The sequence below is a fragment of the Sorex fumeus genome, unplaced genomic scaffold, assembly GCF_029834395.1.
Source record: "Sorex fumeus unplaced genomic scaffold, SorFum_2.1 ptg000037l, whole genome shotgun sequence".
NCBI classification, from domain to species: domain Eukaryota; kingdom Metazoa; phylum Chordata; class Mammalia; order Eulipotyphla; family Soricidae; genus Sorex; species Sorex fumeus.
The window spans coordinates 19,528,855-19,545,925 of record NW_026606094.1 but is presented as its reverse complement, the minus strand read 5'-3'; the positions used below and the strand labels follow the sequence as shown (position 1 = coordinate 19,545,925).

The 17,071-nt window shown below is 42.0% G+C and overlaps 1 protein-coding gene across 1 annotated transcript in view; it reads left to right on the top strand.

Moving 5' to 3' along the window:
• ZNF277 (zinc finger protein 277) overlaps positions 1 to 2,733 on the top strand; it is a 140,959-nt gene extending 138,226 nt beyond the window's left edge. Inside the window, exon 12 of the mRNA XM_056118002.1 lies at positions 1,813 to 2,733. Within this exon, the coding sequence (XP_055973977.1) occupies positions 1,813 to 1,981 (169 nt within the window). The 3' untranslated portion in view covers positions 1,982 to 2,733. The remainder of the gene's footprint in view (positions 1 to 1,812) is intronic.
• Positions 2,734 to 17,071: the final 14,338 nt, after the last annotated feature.

Sequence of the window (17,071 nt, the reverse complement as noted above, 5' to 3'; positions counted from 1 at the left end):
ATGCTGGAAATTGAACCTGGATCAGCCGCGTACGAGGCAAACACCCTACCTGCTATACTATTGCTCCAGCCCCTGGAAAGAAGAATTCTTAAAATATATATATATATATTATTTTTTAAAGTAATCCTCCTCTTACAAATATTACTATTTCATATTTTGTGATGTTGGGAATAGAGATAGATTTATAGAAAACTATCTAGTTTGAGTTTTTAATGGTGTATGTGTGTTGTTTGTCTGGTGCTGGGGATTAAACTCCGGGCCTCATTCATGCAGGTATATGCTTTAACTATTGAACTACATCCCCAGCTCCAGAACTAAAGATTTTTTTTAATTCTACTTTTTTTAATATTATAAGCACCTTTCTGTTATCTAATACACGTCTAATATACTGTTAATAAATATCCACATTTCCAGTATCCCATCATACGATCATATCCTAATTCTTAAGTATTTAGGTTGAACTTTGCTTTTCTCCCTCTTATAAATAGTGATATAATATATATATTCACCTGCCTCTGTATTTGCATACTTACTGAATTGTTTTCTTTAGATAAAGTAGAAATGAAATTACTGTGTCCTTTGTGTAAGCCTAGGACATTCGGTATGTGCTTTGTCCCTTGTCCCTTTATCTTTCCCCCTTCCCTTAGAGGCAGTTGTGATGCAAGTGACTGGAAGTCTCCCAGAGTTGACTGTGGTACTCACACCCTTGCTTCTTGCAGTGCCACCAGGACCCCGCGCCTGTGTGGGCCAGTCTCAGACCTGCATGCTCTCCCATTGAGCTCTCCTGAGGCCCCAGTGTTAGTTTTTGGTGGACATTTTTTTTTATAATGTTGAGAATCTTACATGTATGGCATGCACTCTGCCACAGAGACACATCCCTGCAGCTGATCAGCTGGCATGTAGCAGCGAAGAGATGCTGTCAGATTCCAGAGATCCCATCCAGCCTGTGAGCTAATGAGGGAACTTCTGAGAGGCTGTGGGGCTCCAGCTCTCAGGAAATATTAAATTAGGGCCTGCCCGTGCCCAAGCCAAAAAAGCTTCAATTATTCCTCTTTAAAAGCTTCTAGACTTGGAAGCAGAGTAAATATAGCAGGTAGGACTCTTCCCTTGCATGCAGTAGACCCAGGTTTGATCCCCAATCTCCTGAGCACTGCAAGTAGCAACCCCTGAGCACAGAGCCAGTAGTCAGCCCTGAGCACATCTGGGTGTCTCAAGAATGAAGCATACAAGCTGTTATAATTCCTATAATTTTTATTTAGAATGAAATCCTTAGATGTACTCAGAACTAATTTCAAAGTGTATTGAGGGAAGGAATCAGCAAAACAGATTTTTTGGAGGTGGAGACCCCCACACCTGGTGATGCTCAAGGGTTGCTCCAAGCTTAGTGCTCAAGGAACCAGTTCTGGCAGTGCTCAGGGGAACCAAATGGGATTGAGAGATCACATCCTGGTCAGCTGCACATAAGACAAGGTGTCTACCTGCCCCTACAATCATCACTACAGCCCCATTCCTTTTTTATTTTTTCTCTCTCTCTTTAGAAAGTAGGCCAGTTTTTTGGAAAGTAGAAGAGAAAAAATAAAGGAACTCCTGTGTGGGGAGGAACTTAGTATGAGAACAAGTTCCAGCAAAACAGACTTAAAATGTTATAGATATATTATTTTCTGGCCACCTAGAATAAAGGAATTCTTATGATTAGTTTGGAAAAAATAAAAACACAGGAAGAAACAGTTGTTTCCTATCAGATGAATAAAGTATGACTATGCAAAAGGGTTATATCAGAGGTTTGTTAACTTGATGCGTGGTTGTTTTCAGGTATTACTTTCCAACCTATGAGAATGATACTCTACTGTGTACACTCTCAGACAGCGAAAGTGATCTGACAGCCCCAGAACAGAATGGAAACATAGCCATCATCAGTGAAGACACATCTAAACTCTATGCTCTGAAACAAAGCAGTATTTTGAACCAGTTGCTACTTTAAGAGCCCTTGAGAAAAACAGGAAAAAGAATTGCCACAGATAGACATGAAAGAGTTGAAATTTGAACATCAACAAAGGATGACTTCACGGTGAAGTTTACATTTTTAAACAGTGAATGTTATTTTAAAGAATAAAGTAGAAAAATAAAATGAGGACTTTTTATATTGGGGCTCATAAGTTTTATTATATAATTACTGTAAATTATCTGATGTCATTAGATTCATAATTGTCTGTAACAAGGAGTAAATGAAGACCAGAAAGAAATGAAACATTCCAATTATTTCCAAATCTAATTTAATCAGTTGTTTCATTCTCTTTCCCACTGAATTTTTATCCAACAGTGCACACAGTTTGACAGACATGAACTTTCTGTATTACTATTAGTAAGTTGTGAGCATAGTAACCAAAAGAAGAGCCACAGAATAAAGGAAAATGGTCAAAAACCTGCATAGTGCACAAATAAAGTATATAGATTAGACACTAGTTCACAGGAGAAGTACGTTCAGGGTGGTATGACCGTAGACTAGACACTAGTTCAGAATAATTAAGATATGACTCTACTCTCATTACTTCATTACTGCTCTCTGCCGAGAATTAGCAAGCTACCTAGAAGTGGGCAGTAAGTCAAATTATTTCCCTTGCAATGCATTTATTACTAACAGAAAAGTACCCCTTTTTTGAAAGCATAAACAAAATACCATTATGATACCTAACAAAATAAACAACTTCTGATTATTAAATGTTTTTAATTTATGCTAATGTTTCTTTGGCACATTGAATACGTCACGGGTAGCTTGCCAGGCTTTGCCACACGGGTGAGATACTCTCGGTAGCTTGCCAGGCTCTCCGAGAGGGGCGGAGGAATCAAAGCCAAGTCGGCCAAACACAGTAACAACAAGTCTCAAAATGGATTTACTGGGCCCGCTCAAGCAAATCGATAAACAACAGGAGCACAGTGGCAGTGACAGTGACAGTGTTTCTTTATTTTTTATTTATTTATTTTTAAGTCACACCTGGCTCTGCACTCAGAATAACTCCTGGTGGTACTCAGGGGACCATATGGGATGCCAGAGATTAAACCCAGGTTAGCCGCATGCAAGGCAAATGCTCTCCCTGCTGTACTACCCTCCGACCCAAATTCATTTCAAAATAAATAAATGAAGTTTCTTTATTTTGTCTCAAATAAAATTTTCTTTGAAGACTGAACCTGAACCTGTCCTCCCGTTGTTCATCGATTTGCTCGAGCGGGCCCAGTAACGTCTCCATTTTTTTGAGACTCGTTGTAACTGTGTTTGGCATATTGAATACGTCACGGGTAGCTTGGCAGGCTTTGCCATGTGGACAAGATACTCTCGGTAGCTTGCCGGGCTCTCAGAGAGGGGCGGAGGAATCGAACCCGGCTTGGCCAGGCTGGCTGCGCACAAGGCAAGCTCCCTACCGCTGTGCTATCGCTCCAGCCCAAACAGTACCACAACAGCAGGAATATCTCCCAAGCACAGAGCCAACAGTGATCCCTGATTGGGCAGGTGTGACCCAAAAACAGAAACAAAATCCTTTAATAGTTTTGAAATTTATAGGATAAATATTGTTTGCCTCCTGATATGGGCAGTGAATTTTTTTTCTTTGTTTTGACCACACCAGCAGTGCCCAGAGATTATTAAAGATCTACTCAGATGCTCAGGTGCCGTGTGGTGCTAAGTGGAACCCAGGCCTCCCTCAGGAAAATTTGAAGTCAGGCCAGAGAGTTAGTACAGGAGGAAAGGCTCTTACCTTGGATGTTCAATCCCAGTACCCTATATGGTCTCCCAAACCCCACCAAGAGTGATCCCTGAGCACCAGTTTAACTCCTGGTGGTGCTCACAGGACCATATGGGATTCCAGAGATTGAACCCGGGTCAGCCGCATGCAAGGCAAATGACCCAAAATAAAACAGGATGCACCCAGCCCACTGAGTTACCTAGATCCCCTAAACAATCACTTTTAAAGTTTTTTCCCTATATTGTATAAAGAATATAATGAAGACAAAAATCAAACCAATGTTGAGGAATAGTATATAAAATAATTGAACTTTACTTTTCAAAATTTAGTGTCCTGAAAAATAAACTGAAATACTCTTTCAGATTCAAGAAGACTCAAGAGACACTACATCTAATCCTGGATCAAGAAAAATCATTTTTCGTTTGCTATAATAGAATCAATGGGACAATGGACAGAAGTTGAATAGCCTCTATAAAATGTAAAACTGGTGTTGATTTCCAGACCTTAGTAGTTATACTGTGTTTGTGTATGAAAAGGTCCTTGTCTTTAGAAGATACACAGAAGTTTAGGAGTAAAGGAGATTTGTTTGTAACTTATTCAAAAAACGATTTAGGTTATAGAGAGAGAAAATGAGAAAGCAAGTAAATCTAGACAAAGCTATGTTTGACCCCTAAACTCTGTGTATATAAGAATTCTTACACTGGGCAATTTTCCTGTGAGTCTGAAATTGTTTCACAATAATAGTTTTTTTTTAAGATTTCTTTTTATAGTTGATTTGTTAAAAGCAGGTTCCACGTGAAGTCAATGCATGCATTTGGTTGGTCTTATCATCTGTAATTCCTTCTCCTTTGGGGTAGGGTGTCAGATGCCATTGTTAGAGACACTGAAATGTGCACGGTTGTATTCTCTTAGTGTCATTTTATGTGTTTTTCCATCATTTTTTTTCTGTCAACTGGTAGATTTAGAAGTTTTCTTTTAATTTGTTCAACTACAGAGAAATGAAGCTGTACTCCCCGATTCATGTAGTTTGTAAAAGATTATAAATCTATAAAATTTTAATTTAAAGAATTGTGTTTAAACTATCAGAGAAACTGTGTAGTTCCTGTTGCCTGACATTGGACATAGAACATCCTCTGTGACACTTTGAGAGGTCAAAGTACTAGGATTTACCAGTGCATTCAGGAATGATATCACAGTGTATCATATCATTTCGCATCAGTCTTACATCTTGGGCACTTATGTTTTTTCCTTTTTGGATCACACCCAGTGAGGCACTCAGAAATTACTCCTGGTGATGCTCGGGGTACCATATGGGATGCTGGGAATCAAACCCAGGTCCGGCCACATGCAAGGCAGACACCCTTCCCGCTGTGCTATTACTCCAGCCCCAATCTTTGGCACTTGTTATCTATATCTGTTTTTTGTTTATTTGTTCTTTAGGAGTTTTAAAATGGTGATTTCCTTAATTCTGTCATTTATTTTGCTTTTATGTTTTGGTTTTGTGGTGCCAGGAATGGAACCTAAAGCCTCAAACAGGCAAGGTTAGCTTGTCATGTATATTTCTACCACTGAGATTTTCTACGACTTCTTACAAGTGGGTTCTTTATAAAGCAGAAATATGAGTAATAGAATCTATAGTTCTAGTTTTCCCTTTTTAAAACTAGTCTATGCAGGAAGTACCAAAGAATATTCTCCCACCCCTGAGCCCCAAAATTGAATTTCTAAAGTATATAATATCTGACTGTGATTTTAGATATCTAAACCTCTGGCTGTGCAGAGACCCCTATAAAACTTTATTGAAAAAAGGAAAAAAGCAAAATAGAGTTGAGTCCTTAAACTGAAGAACAGCTAAGTTAAAGAAACCAGTTAAATTGTTTTTAAAACAAAGATAAAAAATTCAGTTACTCCTGTGCCTAGAACCTTATGTCTCTAGGAAACAGATTTGTTCAGGAAATCAAAAAATAACTGGCGTGAGTCTCTAAAGTGCTTTCGTCTTACTCAGAATAGGAAGAATAGAAGAACAAGAACAAAATCATCTAAATATTATTAAGCCAGAAAAAAACTTTTTTTTGGATACAAAGTTGAAATCTTAGATGACAGATCAGATAATATAAAAGGAAAATTAAATTGAAAGGAAGACGAGCAAGTAAAGTAAAAAAAAATAATAATGTAATTTCATTCATATAAGAGGTTTTTTTTTGAGTGGCTTTAGGTTTTTAAGAAAATGATTTGATATTAAAGAAAGTGAATAAGAATATAAGCAAAAACTCAGGAGCAAGAATATAGACCACAGGGGCTGGAGGACAGCACAGTGGGTAGGGCATTTGCCTTGCACGCAGCCAACACGGGTTTGATTCCCAGCATCCCATATGGTCCCCCGAGCACCACCAGGAGTAATTCCTGAGTGCAGATCCAGGAGTAACCTCTGTGTATTGCCAGGTGTGACCCAAAAAAGAATAATATAGAGCACACCATGCACTGGGGTGCCTCAGATACTCAGTATCTGAGCCTCAGTAGTTCCTCATTGGGGACTACTGAAAACTGAACCAGAGATCAAATGTGCCCGGAAAACTGAAAAATCAGAGACAATTAGATGGAAATTGGCTGTTCAAAGGATAATTTCCACATTTCACTGTCTAAGTAGGGACTCAAGTACTGCTGGTACTCAGAGGGAGCACACCTGAAAAATGAAAATTTAAGTGCAGGCATCAAGAAAGATAAACATGGTACAGGAGAGCCCAAGCAAACAGTGAGAATTTGATCTGGGAGCTCTCAGTCCAGTCAGAAAGTGTATGCTGCTTAGTTTACTCGAAGGGATGAGAGGTCACTGTTCCAGGAACAGTGTTAGCTTTTGGCAAACCACACTGGTAATTAGTTTTTAGAACAGAAGACACTCCCGCCCGCCCCCATTAGATGAAAATCCAGAAGAGGGCTGAAGCAAAGGTCCGGCAGGTAAAGCACTTCCCTTGCACATGGCTGATCTGGGTTCAATCCCTGGCATCCCACATGGCACTACAAGACCACCAGAAGTGACTCCTGAGTGCAGAGCAAAAAATCACAGACAACTTTAGCTAAGCACATATCTGTTGAAGAAAGGGGAGAAGTGTGTTTGGTTTTGTTTTAAAGAAAAGTATGTATTAGATTCTACAGATAGTATTACTCCTATTTGCATTAGGTGTATAAAGTGTGAGGGAAATCAAGCACTGACCCTACCCACTATTGCTGGAAAAGTAGAGAAAAAACATTCTGGAAGCTTATCAGGGAAGATAGTGTGGTAAGGATGGTCCAGCAGAGGTACCTGTTCTCATCAGTGAAATGGGCCTGAAAGTCTAATTCCACCCAGTATTTGTTCTCTGTTTCTTTCATAGAAACAACAGGAATAAATGTAGTTGAGTTTAGTACTGCACTAAATAAAGATGATACTTCCTCGCCTCCCTCGACTCAGGGTCCATGTGGCAAATGAGATGGAGAAGAAGCATCTTCACTGGGTGTTCTTTAAAGTGCACAACACTAACACTTCGCTGCGTTGTCACGTCCTCTCGCCTAGGATGTTGTCTGCATGTGGTACAATGAAGTTAAGGCACTTCATGACAGTTCAGTATCAGGGGACTCTGGATCCTGCCCATGCGTTGTCCACACCAGCCCTGGGATGCTGATCTGATCTTTTTCTGTCAATAAGAAAAAAGGCTTCTGTGATTTCTCTTCCTCCGAAATCAGCCAGTATTTCTTACAATGTCTTCTCCACAATGGGTCATGAATTGAGAGTTGGCTAAGTCTTCTGCTGACATATCAACAATTGATCAGATCCTGTTAGTCCAGGAAAGACAAGATAAGGAGGAGCAGGTCGGTGGGCAGCAACTCGGACTCCATCTCCATGGCTGCCATCCTGCTTGGCCATTACCAACCTGACCTGGCCCCGCCCCAGCTCCTTCTCCTGGCCCCGCCACGAGGCCTGCTCCCCGGACTCCGCGCCAGGCTGTTTTCACTCAGGGGTACCCCAGCAGGGTGTGGGTGAGAGCCCTCCCCGCCCCAAGGGACCCAGCCCCAGCAGCGGACCTCCACTACCCAACTGCCGCCATGCTCCAGGCCAGTAGGCAACAAATCACAAACACTGTCAAACACTGTCTTCCCATTGTTCATTGATTTGCTTGAGCGGACCCAGTGACATCTCCATTTTGAGATTTGTTGTTACTGTGTTTGGCATATTGAATATGTCACGAGTAGCTTGCCAGGCTTTGCCATGCAGGCGAGATACTCTCAGTAACTTGCTGGACTCTCCAAGAGGGCCAGAGGAATTGAACCTGGCTTGGCCAGGGCTGGCTGTGCACAAGGCAACAAATCATAGAAATATAGAGAGAGAGAGCCTGGCAACCTACCGAGAGTATCCCATCTGCACGGGCAGAGCCTGACAAGCTCCCCATGGCGTATTCAATATGCCAAAACCAGTAACTATAATAGGTCTCATTCCCCTAATCCTGAAAGAGCCTCCAATCTTTGGGAAAGACGAGTAAGGAGAGGCTGCTAAAGTCTTAGGGCGGGGACGAATAGAGGCGTTACTGGTGCCCACTCAAGTAAATAGACGAACAACAGGATGACAGTTATTCAGTGAAGGAAAAAGTCTTTCTGTGATGTTGGGTTTTGTGTCCTGGGTAGTCCCAAAGCCTAGTATACCTAGAAAGTCAAGTTTCAGGAAATTCAACAGCAGTTCAAGTTCAGGAATACTCTGAAGATGTATTCCAGCTGCAAGAAGAGAAGGGATGAGAGGACGTTCCCTCAGCAGCCTAAACAGTTCCAGCAGCAGCAGGGGGCACGGTGGAAATCAGTCTAGACTCCAGTACATGCTCAGGCTAGGGAGGTTTAGCAAAAAGGGATTCAAAAGAGAAAGGAAACTTAAGAGGTTTTCAAGATGCAAGGTAGAGAAAAGAGTTCTCAAACGAGACTTTTGCCTGGTCTTATCACCACTACAATTATTTTTTTTTCTTTTTGGGTCACACCTGGCAATGCACAGGGATCACTCCTGGCTCTATACTCAGGAATTAACCCCTTGCGGTGCTCAGGAATACTGGGAATCGAACCTGGGTCAGCCACGTGCAAGGCAAATGCCCTACCCACTGTGCTATGGCTCCAGCCCTCCAAATTTCTAAGCTGTAAGAAAGAAATTCTCTCTTTGGGGAGGAAAATGTCCTTGATATTTACATTCCCTCCTTTGGGCTGCAACTGACACATTTAAATAACCTGAGGAGAGGTGGTTCAATGTGACCAAAACATGTTAATTTATTTAAATTGACGTTAAATGCTTTATATCCTGAACCTGGAGAGATAGCACGGGGGTTGAGGCACTTGCCTTGTATGCAGCCAACCTTGGTTTAATATCCAGCACCACATATGGTCCCCTGAGCACCTCCAGGTATGGCCCAAACACCTCCCCCACCCAACACTCCCTCAAAAGTTATACAATACTATGGAGATTGATAGGAGGAGTATTTTTAGAGAGAGGGTAGGGAGAGGAAACATAGAACATAACATCTGAGTTTGCAGATGTTATGTAGACCAAAAAAGGGACAAATTAAAGAGAAATAAAACACATCCCCAAAAAGGACCTTGAGTTTGAAGGGGTCAGAAAATTGTAGGAAAAGGGTGTTGTCCCTCCAACTGCTTCCCCTTGGCGGCTCGGTGACCGCCATCCTCCAGAGGTCATTGGACAGTCAGGATTGGGCCCACAGTGATGAGACACATGGGGCCTCACAGAATGGGAGTGGAGCTCGCCCTTTCTTCCCGGCCCCAATGAGATCCCAAGTCGCCACCCACAAACGGCCTTTCTGGCTCCTGATCAAGCTGCTTAATGGCCATGATCCAAGAAACTCAGGAACAAATCTCGGAAACCAGCAGGTTTTGGCAGAACCTCCAGATTTAATTGTTAAAATTTCAGAATTCCAAAATCGCGAGGCCACTACTGCAGCCACGCAACATCATATGTTATTCATAACCAGCAATAGAAAACAAATTGTCTACCGTTGCCTTTTTGGCAGATCTGAGTGTTGGGGTAAAATCCCAAATAATAATGGTGAGTCTGGTGTCGAAATACTGAATGTAATCAAAGCAGAGAGAGAGTAAAGTGGAAATCATCTGCCCCACAGGTAGGAGGAGGGTGTGGGATGGGGGGTATACTGGGGTTTTTGGTGGTGGAAAATGGGCACTGGTGAAGGGATGGGTGTTTCATTGTATGACCGAGACTTAAACCCGAAAGTTTTGTAACTGCTCTCACAGTGATTCAGTAAATAAAATTATAAAAAAAGGGGGAAAAAAAGTAAGGTGAAGTTCATGCCCAATTCAATCAGCCTAATCAATGGTTGAATAAATAGCAATACTCCTACATTTAAAAAAAAAGAAAAAGAAAAAATTGTAGAAATGCAAATATATGAAAATGCAATGGTTAGAAGAGTCTCATTTGTAAAGTGTGTTTGTGGAGCTTGTCAAGGTACCATCTCGTTCTGATAATGAAGTTGTTACTATCTTCCAAGTACAGGGAAGAGATGAGAACCTTCACAAAAGGTCCTGACCGTGGTTTCAGGGAGTGAGGACAGAGTGCCTGTCTTGTGCTGCCTTTTTGCCTTAAGCTCAAGATCAGAGTGGTATGTTCGTGGATTTCATATTCTGATCTCCTACAGTCTCATATGTCACCCTAGGAGAAATAGCTGTTGACTCTTCCCAAAGGATAGTGAAATGTGTTGCCTACCCTTACACTCAATTTGACTCCCAAATAGTTTAAATTTTCAGGCCTGTACTTCCAATGACTTACCGAGATGGATGCGCATCCTTGGGAAATGCAAGCAAGCTGATGCCGGGTCTGAGAGTGGCAAGTGTTTAATTTTGCTTTGATAGCTACTTGAACACCTTGCATTTTATTTGTTTTTCTTTTTTGAATTTTTTTTTTTTGGCTGGTGGGGTCACACTTGGCTATGTTCACAGACGTATACTCCTTGAACACTCTGGAATTAACTCCTGGTGGTGCCGAGGGAATCATGAGATGCCAGGGATTGAACTCTAGTCAGCAGCATGCAAGACAAATGCCCTACCTGATGTATTATCACTCCAGCCCTGATTAGTTTTCTATTGTTATTGCTTGTTTGTTTGTTTGTTTAAATTGGTTGGTGTTGGTTGATTAATTTTGTTAGCTTGTTTAATTTGGTTGGTTATAAAGAGTGAACTATACCAGAAACTTGGTGTTTACCTGCTGAGACTTGAAAATGCCACTCTGTTATTTCTAGGGAGACCTGGCTAGACCCCCTAAATCATGGACCAAAGTGATCTCCAGGCACGAAGAAACCCCACTGTTCAGATCTAGCAAAGTCAGAAATAAGGAAGATTGAGTTATAAATGTTAATGTCTCTTAACCTGAACTCAAGCAAAAAGTAAAATGTAATTGTTAAATTTTCATTTCTCTCTGGGAAATTTAAAATGGTAACAAGAATACATAAAATGCTGGAGAGCTTATATTTAAGTTAGGGATGTCAGCATGTTCCTGAGTGGGTCTTATTGATGTGCTATGCTTGTCTCTGATCTCTTTGCAGAACTTCTGATAGACTCCTCTGAACCACATGTTAGATAATCCAGAATGGAAAGTGAAATGGAGGGTTTTCATAGAGGGCTTCTGATGGCCCTGGAATGAATGACTTCATTCACTGACTTGAGAAGACAATAGTTTTTATGCTGTTGCCTCTCCAATCGTTTCAAGAGAATACACAGAGTAGATGCCATGTAGGGTTTGGTGGTTTTATTGGGGGGGAGGGAGGGAGTAAGGGGTTGGAGTGGGGAGAGTGAATGGTGCTCATAATTAGAGTACCACTCACGGTTGCAAGGAGATGGTTAGACTGTTGGGTGGTCTTGAGCTTAGTAGATGAGTACAAAGAGCTAAAAGAATACAGATCTCTGTTGGAGAAAGTCCAGGAGTATTGAAGAGGGGAACTTGCTCTCCCTAGCATCTTATTTCCATGAGAAAAGGAATCAATTACAGTAACATTCTTGGTTTCTTTCTGCCCCCTCTCTCACTCCTACAAAGGAAGAGTGAGAGGGGAAATTTTCTGACAGGGAAATGTGGAGAACAGAAACCAGGCATCTATGACTCAGAGCCTTCCTCCCCCTCTCCTGGCTGAGATCTGCCTGTCTACAAAGAGAACTCATCCTCCAGCTCCTGGCTCTACCCATGAGCACAAGGCCCTGCAGTTGTCCAACACTGTGACTGCATAGACAAGTGCCCAATGTGGAGCTTACCTTCAGAATGCTTATTTGCCCCAATTAAAAGGCATATTGCCCTAATATCATCTGCGCTGGCAATATGCCTGCGTTTGATATGCATTTCACCTCACCCTTCCTGAAGATGCAGAATCTCTCAGGGATGGTAAGGAAACCACTTCTCGGGGCAAGAGTGATAGTCCAGTAGATAGGGTGCTTGCCTTGGCATGGCTGACCCGAGTTCCATCTCCTTGCACCCCATATGATCCCCCAAATACTGCCAGGAGTAACTCCTGAGTGCAGAGCCAGGAGTAACCCCTGAGTATTCTCAAAGTGTGTTTCAAAAATGGGAAAAGGGGTAGGGGGAGAAGAAAAGAAAACCACTTTTCAGAGATCCTACCAAGCATGCTGCATTTTGATGGTCAGGAGGTAAGACAGACTTAGAACTGCTGGAGCTAAGGCTGAACAATAGAGCAGAACAGGCTACAGTATCACTGCTGAATTAAATGGACATAGTCATCCTGAAAGAGCATCAGGACTAAATATTTAGATTGAGATCTATTAGACCATAAGACAAAGATTTGAGTGTGGGTCTCTTATTTGGTAGATAAACACAATAAATAACAATTCAAGAAATGGGAAAGTGAAAAAAGGGCAATGGAAACTATAAAAAATAGTTTGCATGAATGTGCAGGTAAACGCTAGCAGAAACCAAGCTGTGCCTTACAGAGAACTTTCTGGAGAATGAGAAAATTGAGGCTTAAACTTGCCTCTCACCACAAAAGGGAAATAAATGGTGTAGTAATCCCCCAAGTTCCATTAAACTGGAGTTGAGGACTGTATCCCATGCTAGGAGCAATAGCACAGCGGTAAGGCGTTTGCCTTGCGTGTGGCCAGCCTGGCCGAGCAGGGTTCGATTCCTCCACCCCTCTCAGAGAGCCCAGCAAGCTACAAGAGTATCTTGCCTGCAGGGCAAAGCCTGGCAGGCTACCCATGATGTATTTGATATGCCAAACACAGACAACAAGTCTCACAATAGGGATGTTACTGGACCCGCTCGAGCAAGTCAATGAACAACGGGAGGACAGTACTACAGTGCTGAATTTCCTGGAAGGTCAAGCCTGCCTTTCTGATTGGTCTAGTGCCCTCTGGAGGCTGGAGATGGGCAACATACAAGTCTAAGGGAGCCAATGTTGAAGAAGCCCTGAGAGGTGTATTAGCACAAAACAATGATTGATGCGAAGCCAGAGAGGTAGCTCAGTGGTCAGGCATGCATGAAAAGTAAGATGCTCAGGCTCAACACCTGGCACCAGAGTCTTCTGAACACCCCCAGGAGTAACTCCCAAGCACAACTAGGACTATGCCTGAGCATCACCAGGTGTGGTCCAAAAACAAACAAGATGTTTTATGTAAAGCTTAGCTGTACTCACAAGTTCTTCCATATGTGTATCATCTCACTTGATACTCAAAACCATGTTGTGAGGCATCTATCTTGGAATTTTCATCATTTTACAACCAAAAAGGGATTAGAAATTGGGTATAAGAGAGATGGGGAGGGACTTACCTGAAAGTAAAAAAGCACAACAAGCCTTCTCTTTTATTTATATTACAAAATAATATAGAGGAATTTTAAATGAGACCAAGTTGAATCTTAAACACTGGGGAGACCGAAGTTTGGTCCACACCCAGAAGTAAGAGGATCATTCCCCTAGAGGTGCTTGGAGGCCCATGTAGTGCCAAGGATTGAAAAGAGGCTGACCATATCCAAGGCTTAACCCTCATGCTATCTCGCTCTGGCCCCCAAGACCTGGACTTTTTTCATAAGCAGAGAAATAAATATGCTTTGTTTTTTGTTTGTTTTAAGAGAACAGAATCTAATTGAAAATAATTAGAATGAATAGAATGAACTGGGGCAGAGCAATAGTATAACAGATTAGGAACTTACCTTGCACACATTTAACCCAAGTTCAATACCCAGCATCCTATACTGTCCCCTAAACCCCACCAGAAGTGATCCCTAAGCACAGAGCCAGGAGTAAGCACCACTGGATGTGCCCCCTCCAAAAATTAGAATGAATAATATATGTGCATTGTTGAATTTATATGCAGAATTAGCACTCCAAGTCACTTTAATTAACCTCATCAGATTTTATTGTTTGCTTACTCTCCAGAATAGTTACCATTTATCTTTAAAGTTTAATTCAACTATTTCAGTAAACTTTATTTTGTTGTTGGTTTTATTGGTTTGTTTTTAGGATTGAGTACTTGGGGCTTTTGTTCTCTTTTAGGGCACCCAGACTCACCTGTGCTCAGAGGCTACTCCATGCTTGGGGGTTACTCCTAGAGATACCCGGGAACCATGTGGTACAGGGGATGGAACCCAGATTTCCTGCATGCAGAGCATGAGCTCCTTCCTGTTGAGCCCTCTTTATGGTGCTAGATAAGCTTTAGAGCTGAGTTGCAAGAGGAAGCAGAAGTTGCAGTTTAATTCGTGCCTTTTAGTTGATATCTTTAAAGAAGCTAAAAAGCTAGAACATATTCAATTCCTGATGACAGCAATTTGCAAAATTGAATGGCAGAGCAAGTCTGTGAATTCACACTGAATACATTCAGCTAGGCTAATAGTAATTTCACTGTGTTCTAAGATTCAAGCTAAACTGTGTCCTTTTTTACTTTTAAAGTTGAGCTCCAAAAATTAACTTTTTGACGATATTCTGTCAGTTGTTTTGAATACAGACTGAACAGTAAATAGAACCATAAACTATTATTTTGGGGTTTTGTTTCTGGGAAAACAGCAGAAATATAAAATAATTGGGGTCATTTTTTTGAAGCTTGCTATATACTAATACCACGATCTTTACCTGAGTGTCCATTTCCCTTCACCATTAAATAGTGGTAAATTTTAATAATCAAAGAACTAACAATTTAAGGAGTAGAAAGTGAAAGACAAAAACTCAAAAATAATTTAACTGTTTCTCTCACCAAAAAAAAAAAAAAAAAAAAACCCTTTCCATGCCTCCATCATTGCCTTCAAAGAGAAAGTTGTCAGCTTGGCATTTAGGACTCCTCATATTCTGGCCATTAGTCTCCTTCCTCCATGGCCAGTCACCAAGTCCAATCAATTCTGTCTTTACTCTGCCACCATTGTCTGAATGGAAATACTGCAGCTACCCTATTCATCACCCTCATTTCCTGGCTGGTCACTCCAATCTTTCCTCATCAGAGCAGTGAAAAGTGGTCTTTATAAACCTTTTTCAAGGGCTGGAGCAATAGCACAGTGGGTAGGGCATTTGCCTTGCACACAGCCAATGCAGGTTCGACTCCCAGCATCCCATATGATCCTCTGAGCACCACCAGGAGTGATTCCTGAGTGCAGAGCCAGGAGTAACCCCTGAGCATCGCTGGGTGTGAGCCAAAAAGAAAAAATTAAAAAAGAACCCTTTTTCAAGTTTGGACTGGGGAGATAGTGCAAAGTCTGGAGCTCACACTTTGTATGTGGTGAGCCTGGATTCCATTCCCAGCATCACCCCCAGCACCACATAAGCTGGAAGCAAGCATTGGAACTATTGGATATAGCCCCCAAAGCAAAAACCTTTCCGTAGTATAAGAGCTTTCCTTGCTACTTACCCAACATCATTCACTTCTCATTTCTTCACTTCCTAATTGTCTTTGAGTTATTTCAGGGAAAGCTGACCACTTAACTCCATTAAGGGACCACCAAGCCATCCAATCAGAGTGAAGGCAAATTTCTTTGAAATGACGTAAGAGTAGACAAACTCCCTTTTCCAGTGAAAATAGAAACACATATTCAGGTTGGTGCTTTAACCACATGCTACTGTGAAAGGAACTTAGCACAAGGACTCCCACAGGGAAACAAAGTTGAGAGAATTTTTGAGAAATGAAACCAGAACCTCCCCCTCAGCTGTCCTTGAGGGTTGGGTGGGAGTTGGGAGTTCCCCACACCTGGCCATGCTCAGAACTTACTCCTGATCTTGCGTTTAAGAGTTACTCCTGGCAGTGCTCGGGTGAAATGGGATGCCAGGAATCAAACCTGGGTTGGCTATGTGTAAGGCAAGTACCTTACCCACTGTGCAGTATCTCCAGCACCTTTAAATCAGTCATTTTAACTCAGTTCAGTAAACCTCCTTTTACTGCTGAACTCCTTTCAGGCGGGGGGGGGGGGGGGGAGGGGGGTTCTGTAACATGCAGTGAGGCTTCCTAGCTAATAAACATGGTTTCCCACTGAACATGGATTCAATTTTACCCTTCTTATATAAGCCCATGAGTCACTCTGAATGGACCCAGGCTGGTGTCCGGTCACTCTCCATCCAAAAACCAGACCCCCTTCTTTTCCTCGAGCAGACCATCCTTTTTTCCACCCTGATTCCTCCACATGTTGTCTCCTGCCTGGACTCACCCCATTGTCATCTCCTTAGCATCCAGTGGAACCCTCTCCACATATTGGACCAATCCATTTCTACCCATATACTTGTTCCTTGTCTGGGTGGTTTCACGTTCAGGAACACAATAAGAAAACAAAAAGAGTAAAGGATCTGATGGGAGTAGGAAATAGTCTTGAGGGCCACAAGGGAATATTGTGCTTGGTTGCTTCTCATGCTCACCTCTGAGAACAAAATTACAAGCTTTATAACAAAATTTGCGGGGACATTAAATTTTTCTGGAGTTAAACAGAAATTTTTATTCTCAAGGATCTCAAGAGACTATCATATAACACACACACACACACACACACACACACACACACACAAAACACATACCATGCTTTATGTTGGCTGGACGCATGCACTGCAGCTGGAAGATTAGGAGAAGGTGGAGAGGCAGCTGCAAAGCAGGGAAAGAGCAAAGGGCTGGGAGAGCAAGCAAACATTTGAGTCCGGGAGGATGTTCATACCCTCTTGAGGGTGTTTCCATGGGCAAAGCAAATGGCACAGGGCTTTTCTTCAAAAGCATTCTTCAAGAAACAGAAAATAGACTGGAAATGATGGCTGTTCACAACATCCATAAGGAGAGAGATAGAGCAAAAGGTAATGCCCTGCCACAGAGACGGGAAGAAGGGGGTGGGGGGATCAGGTGGGTGTGGT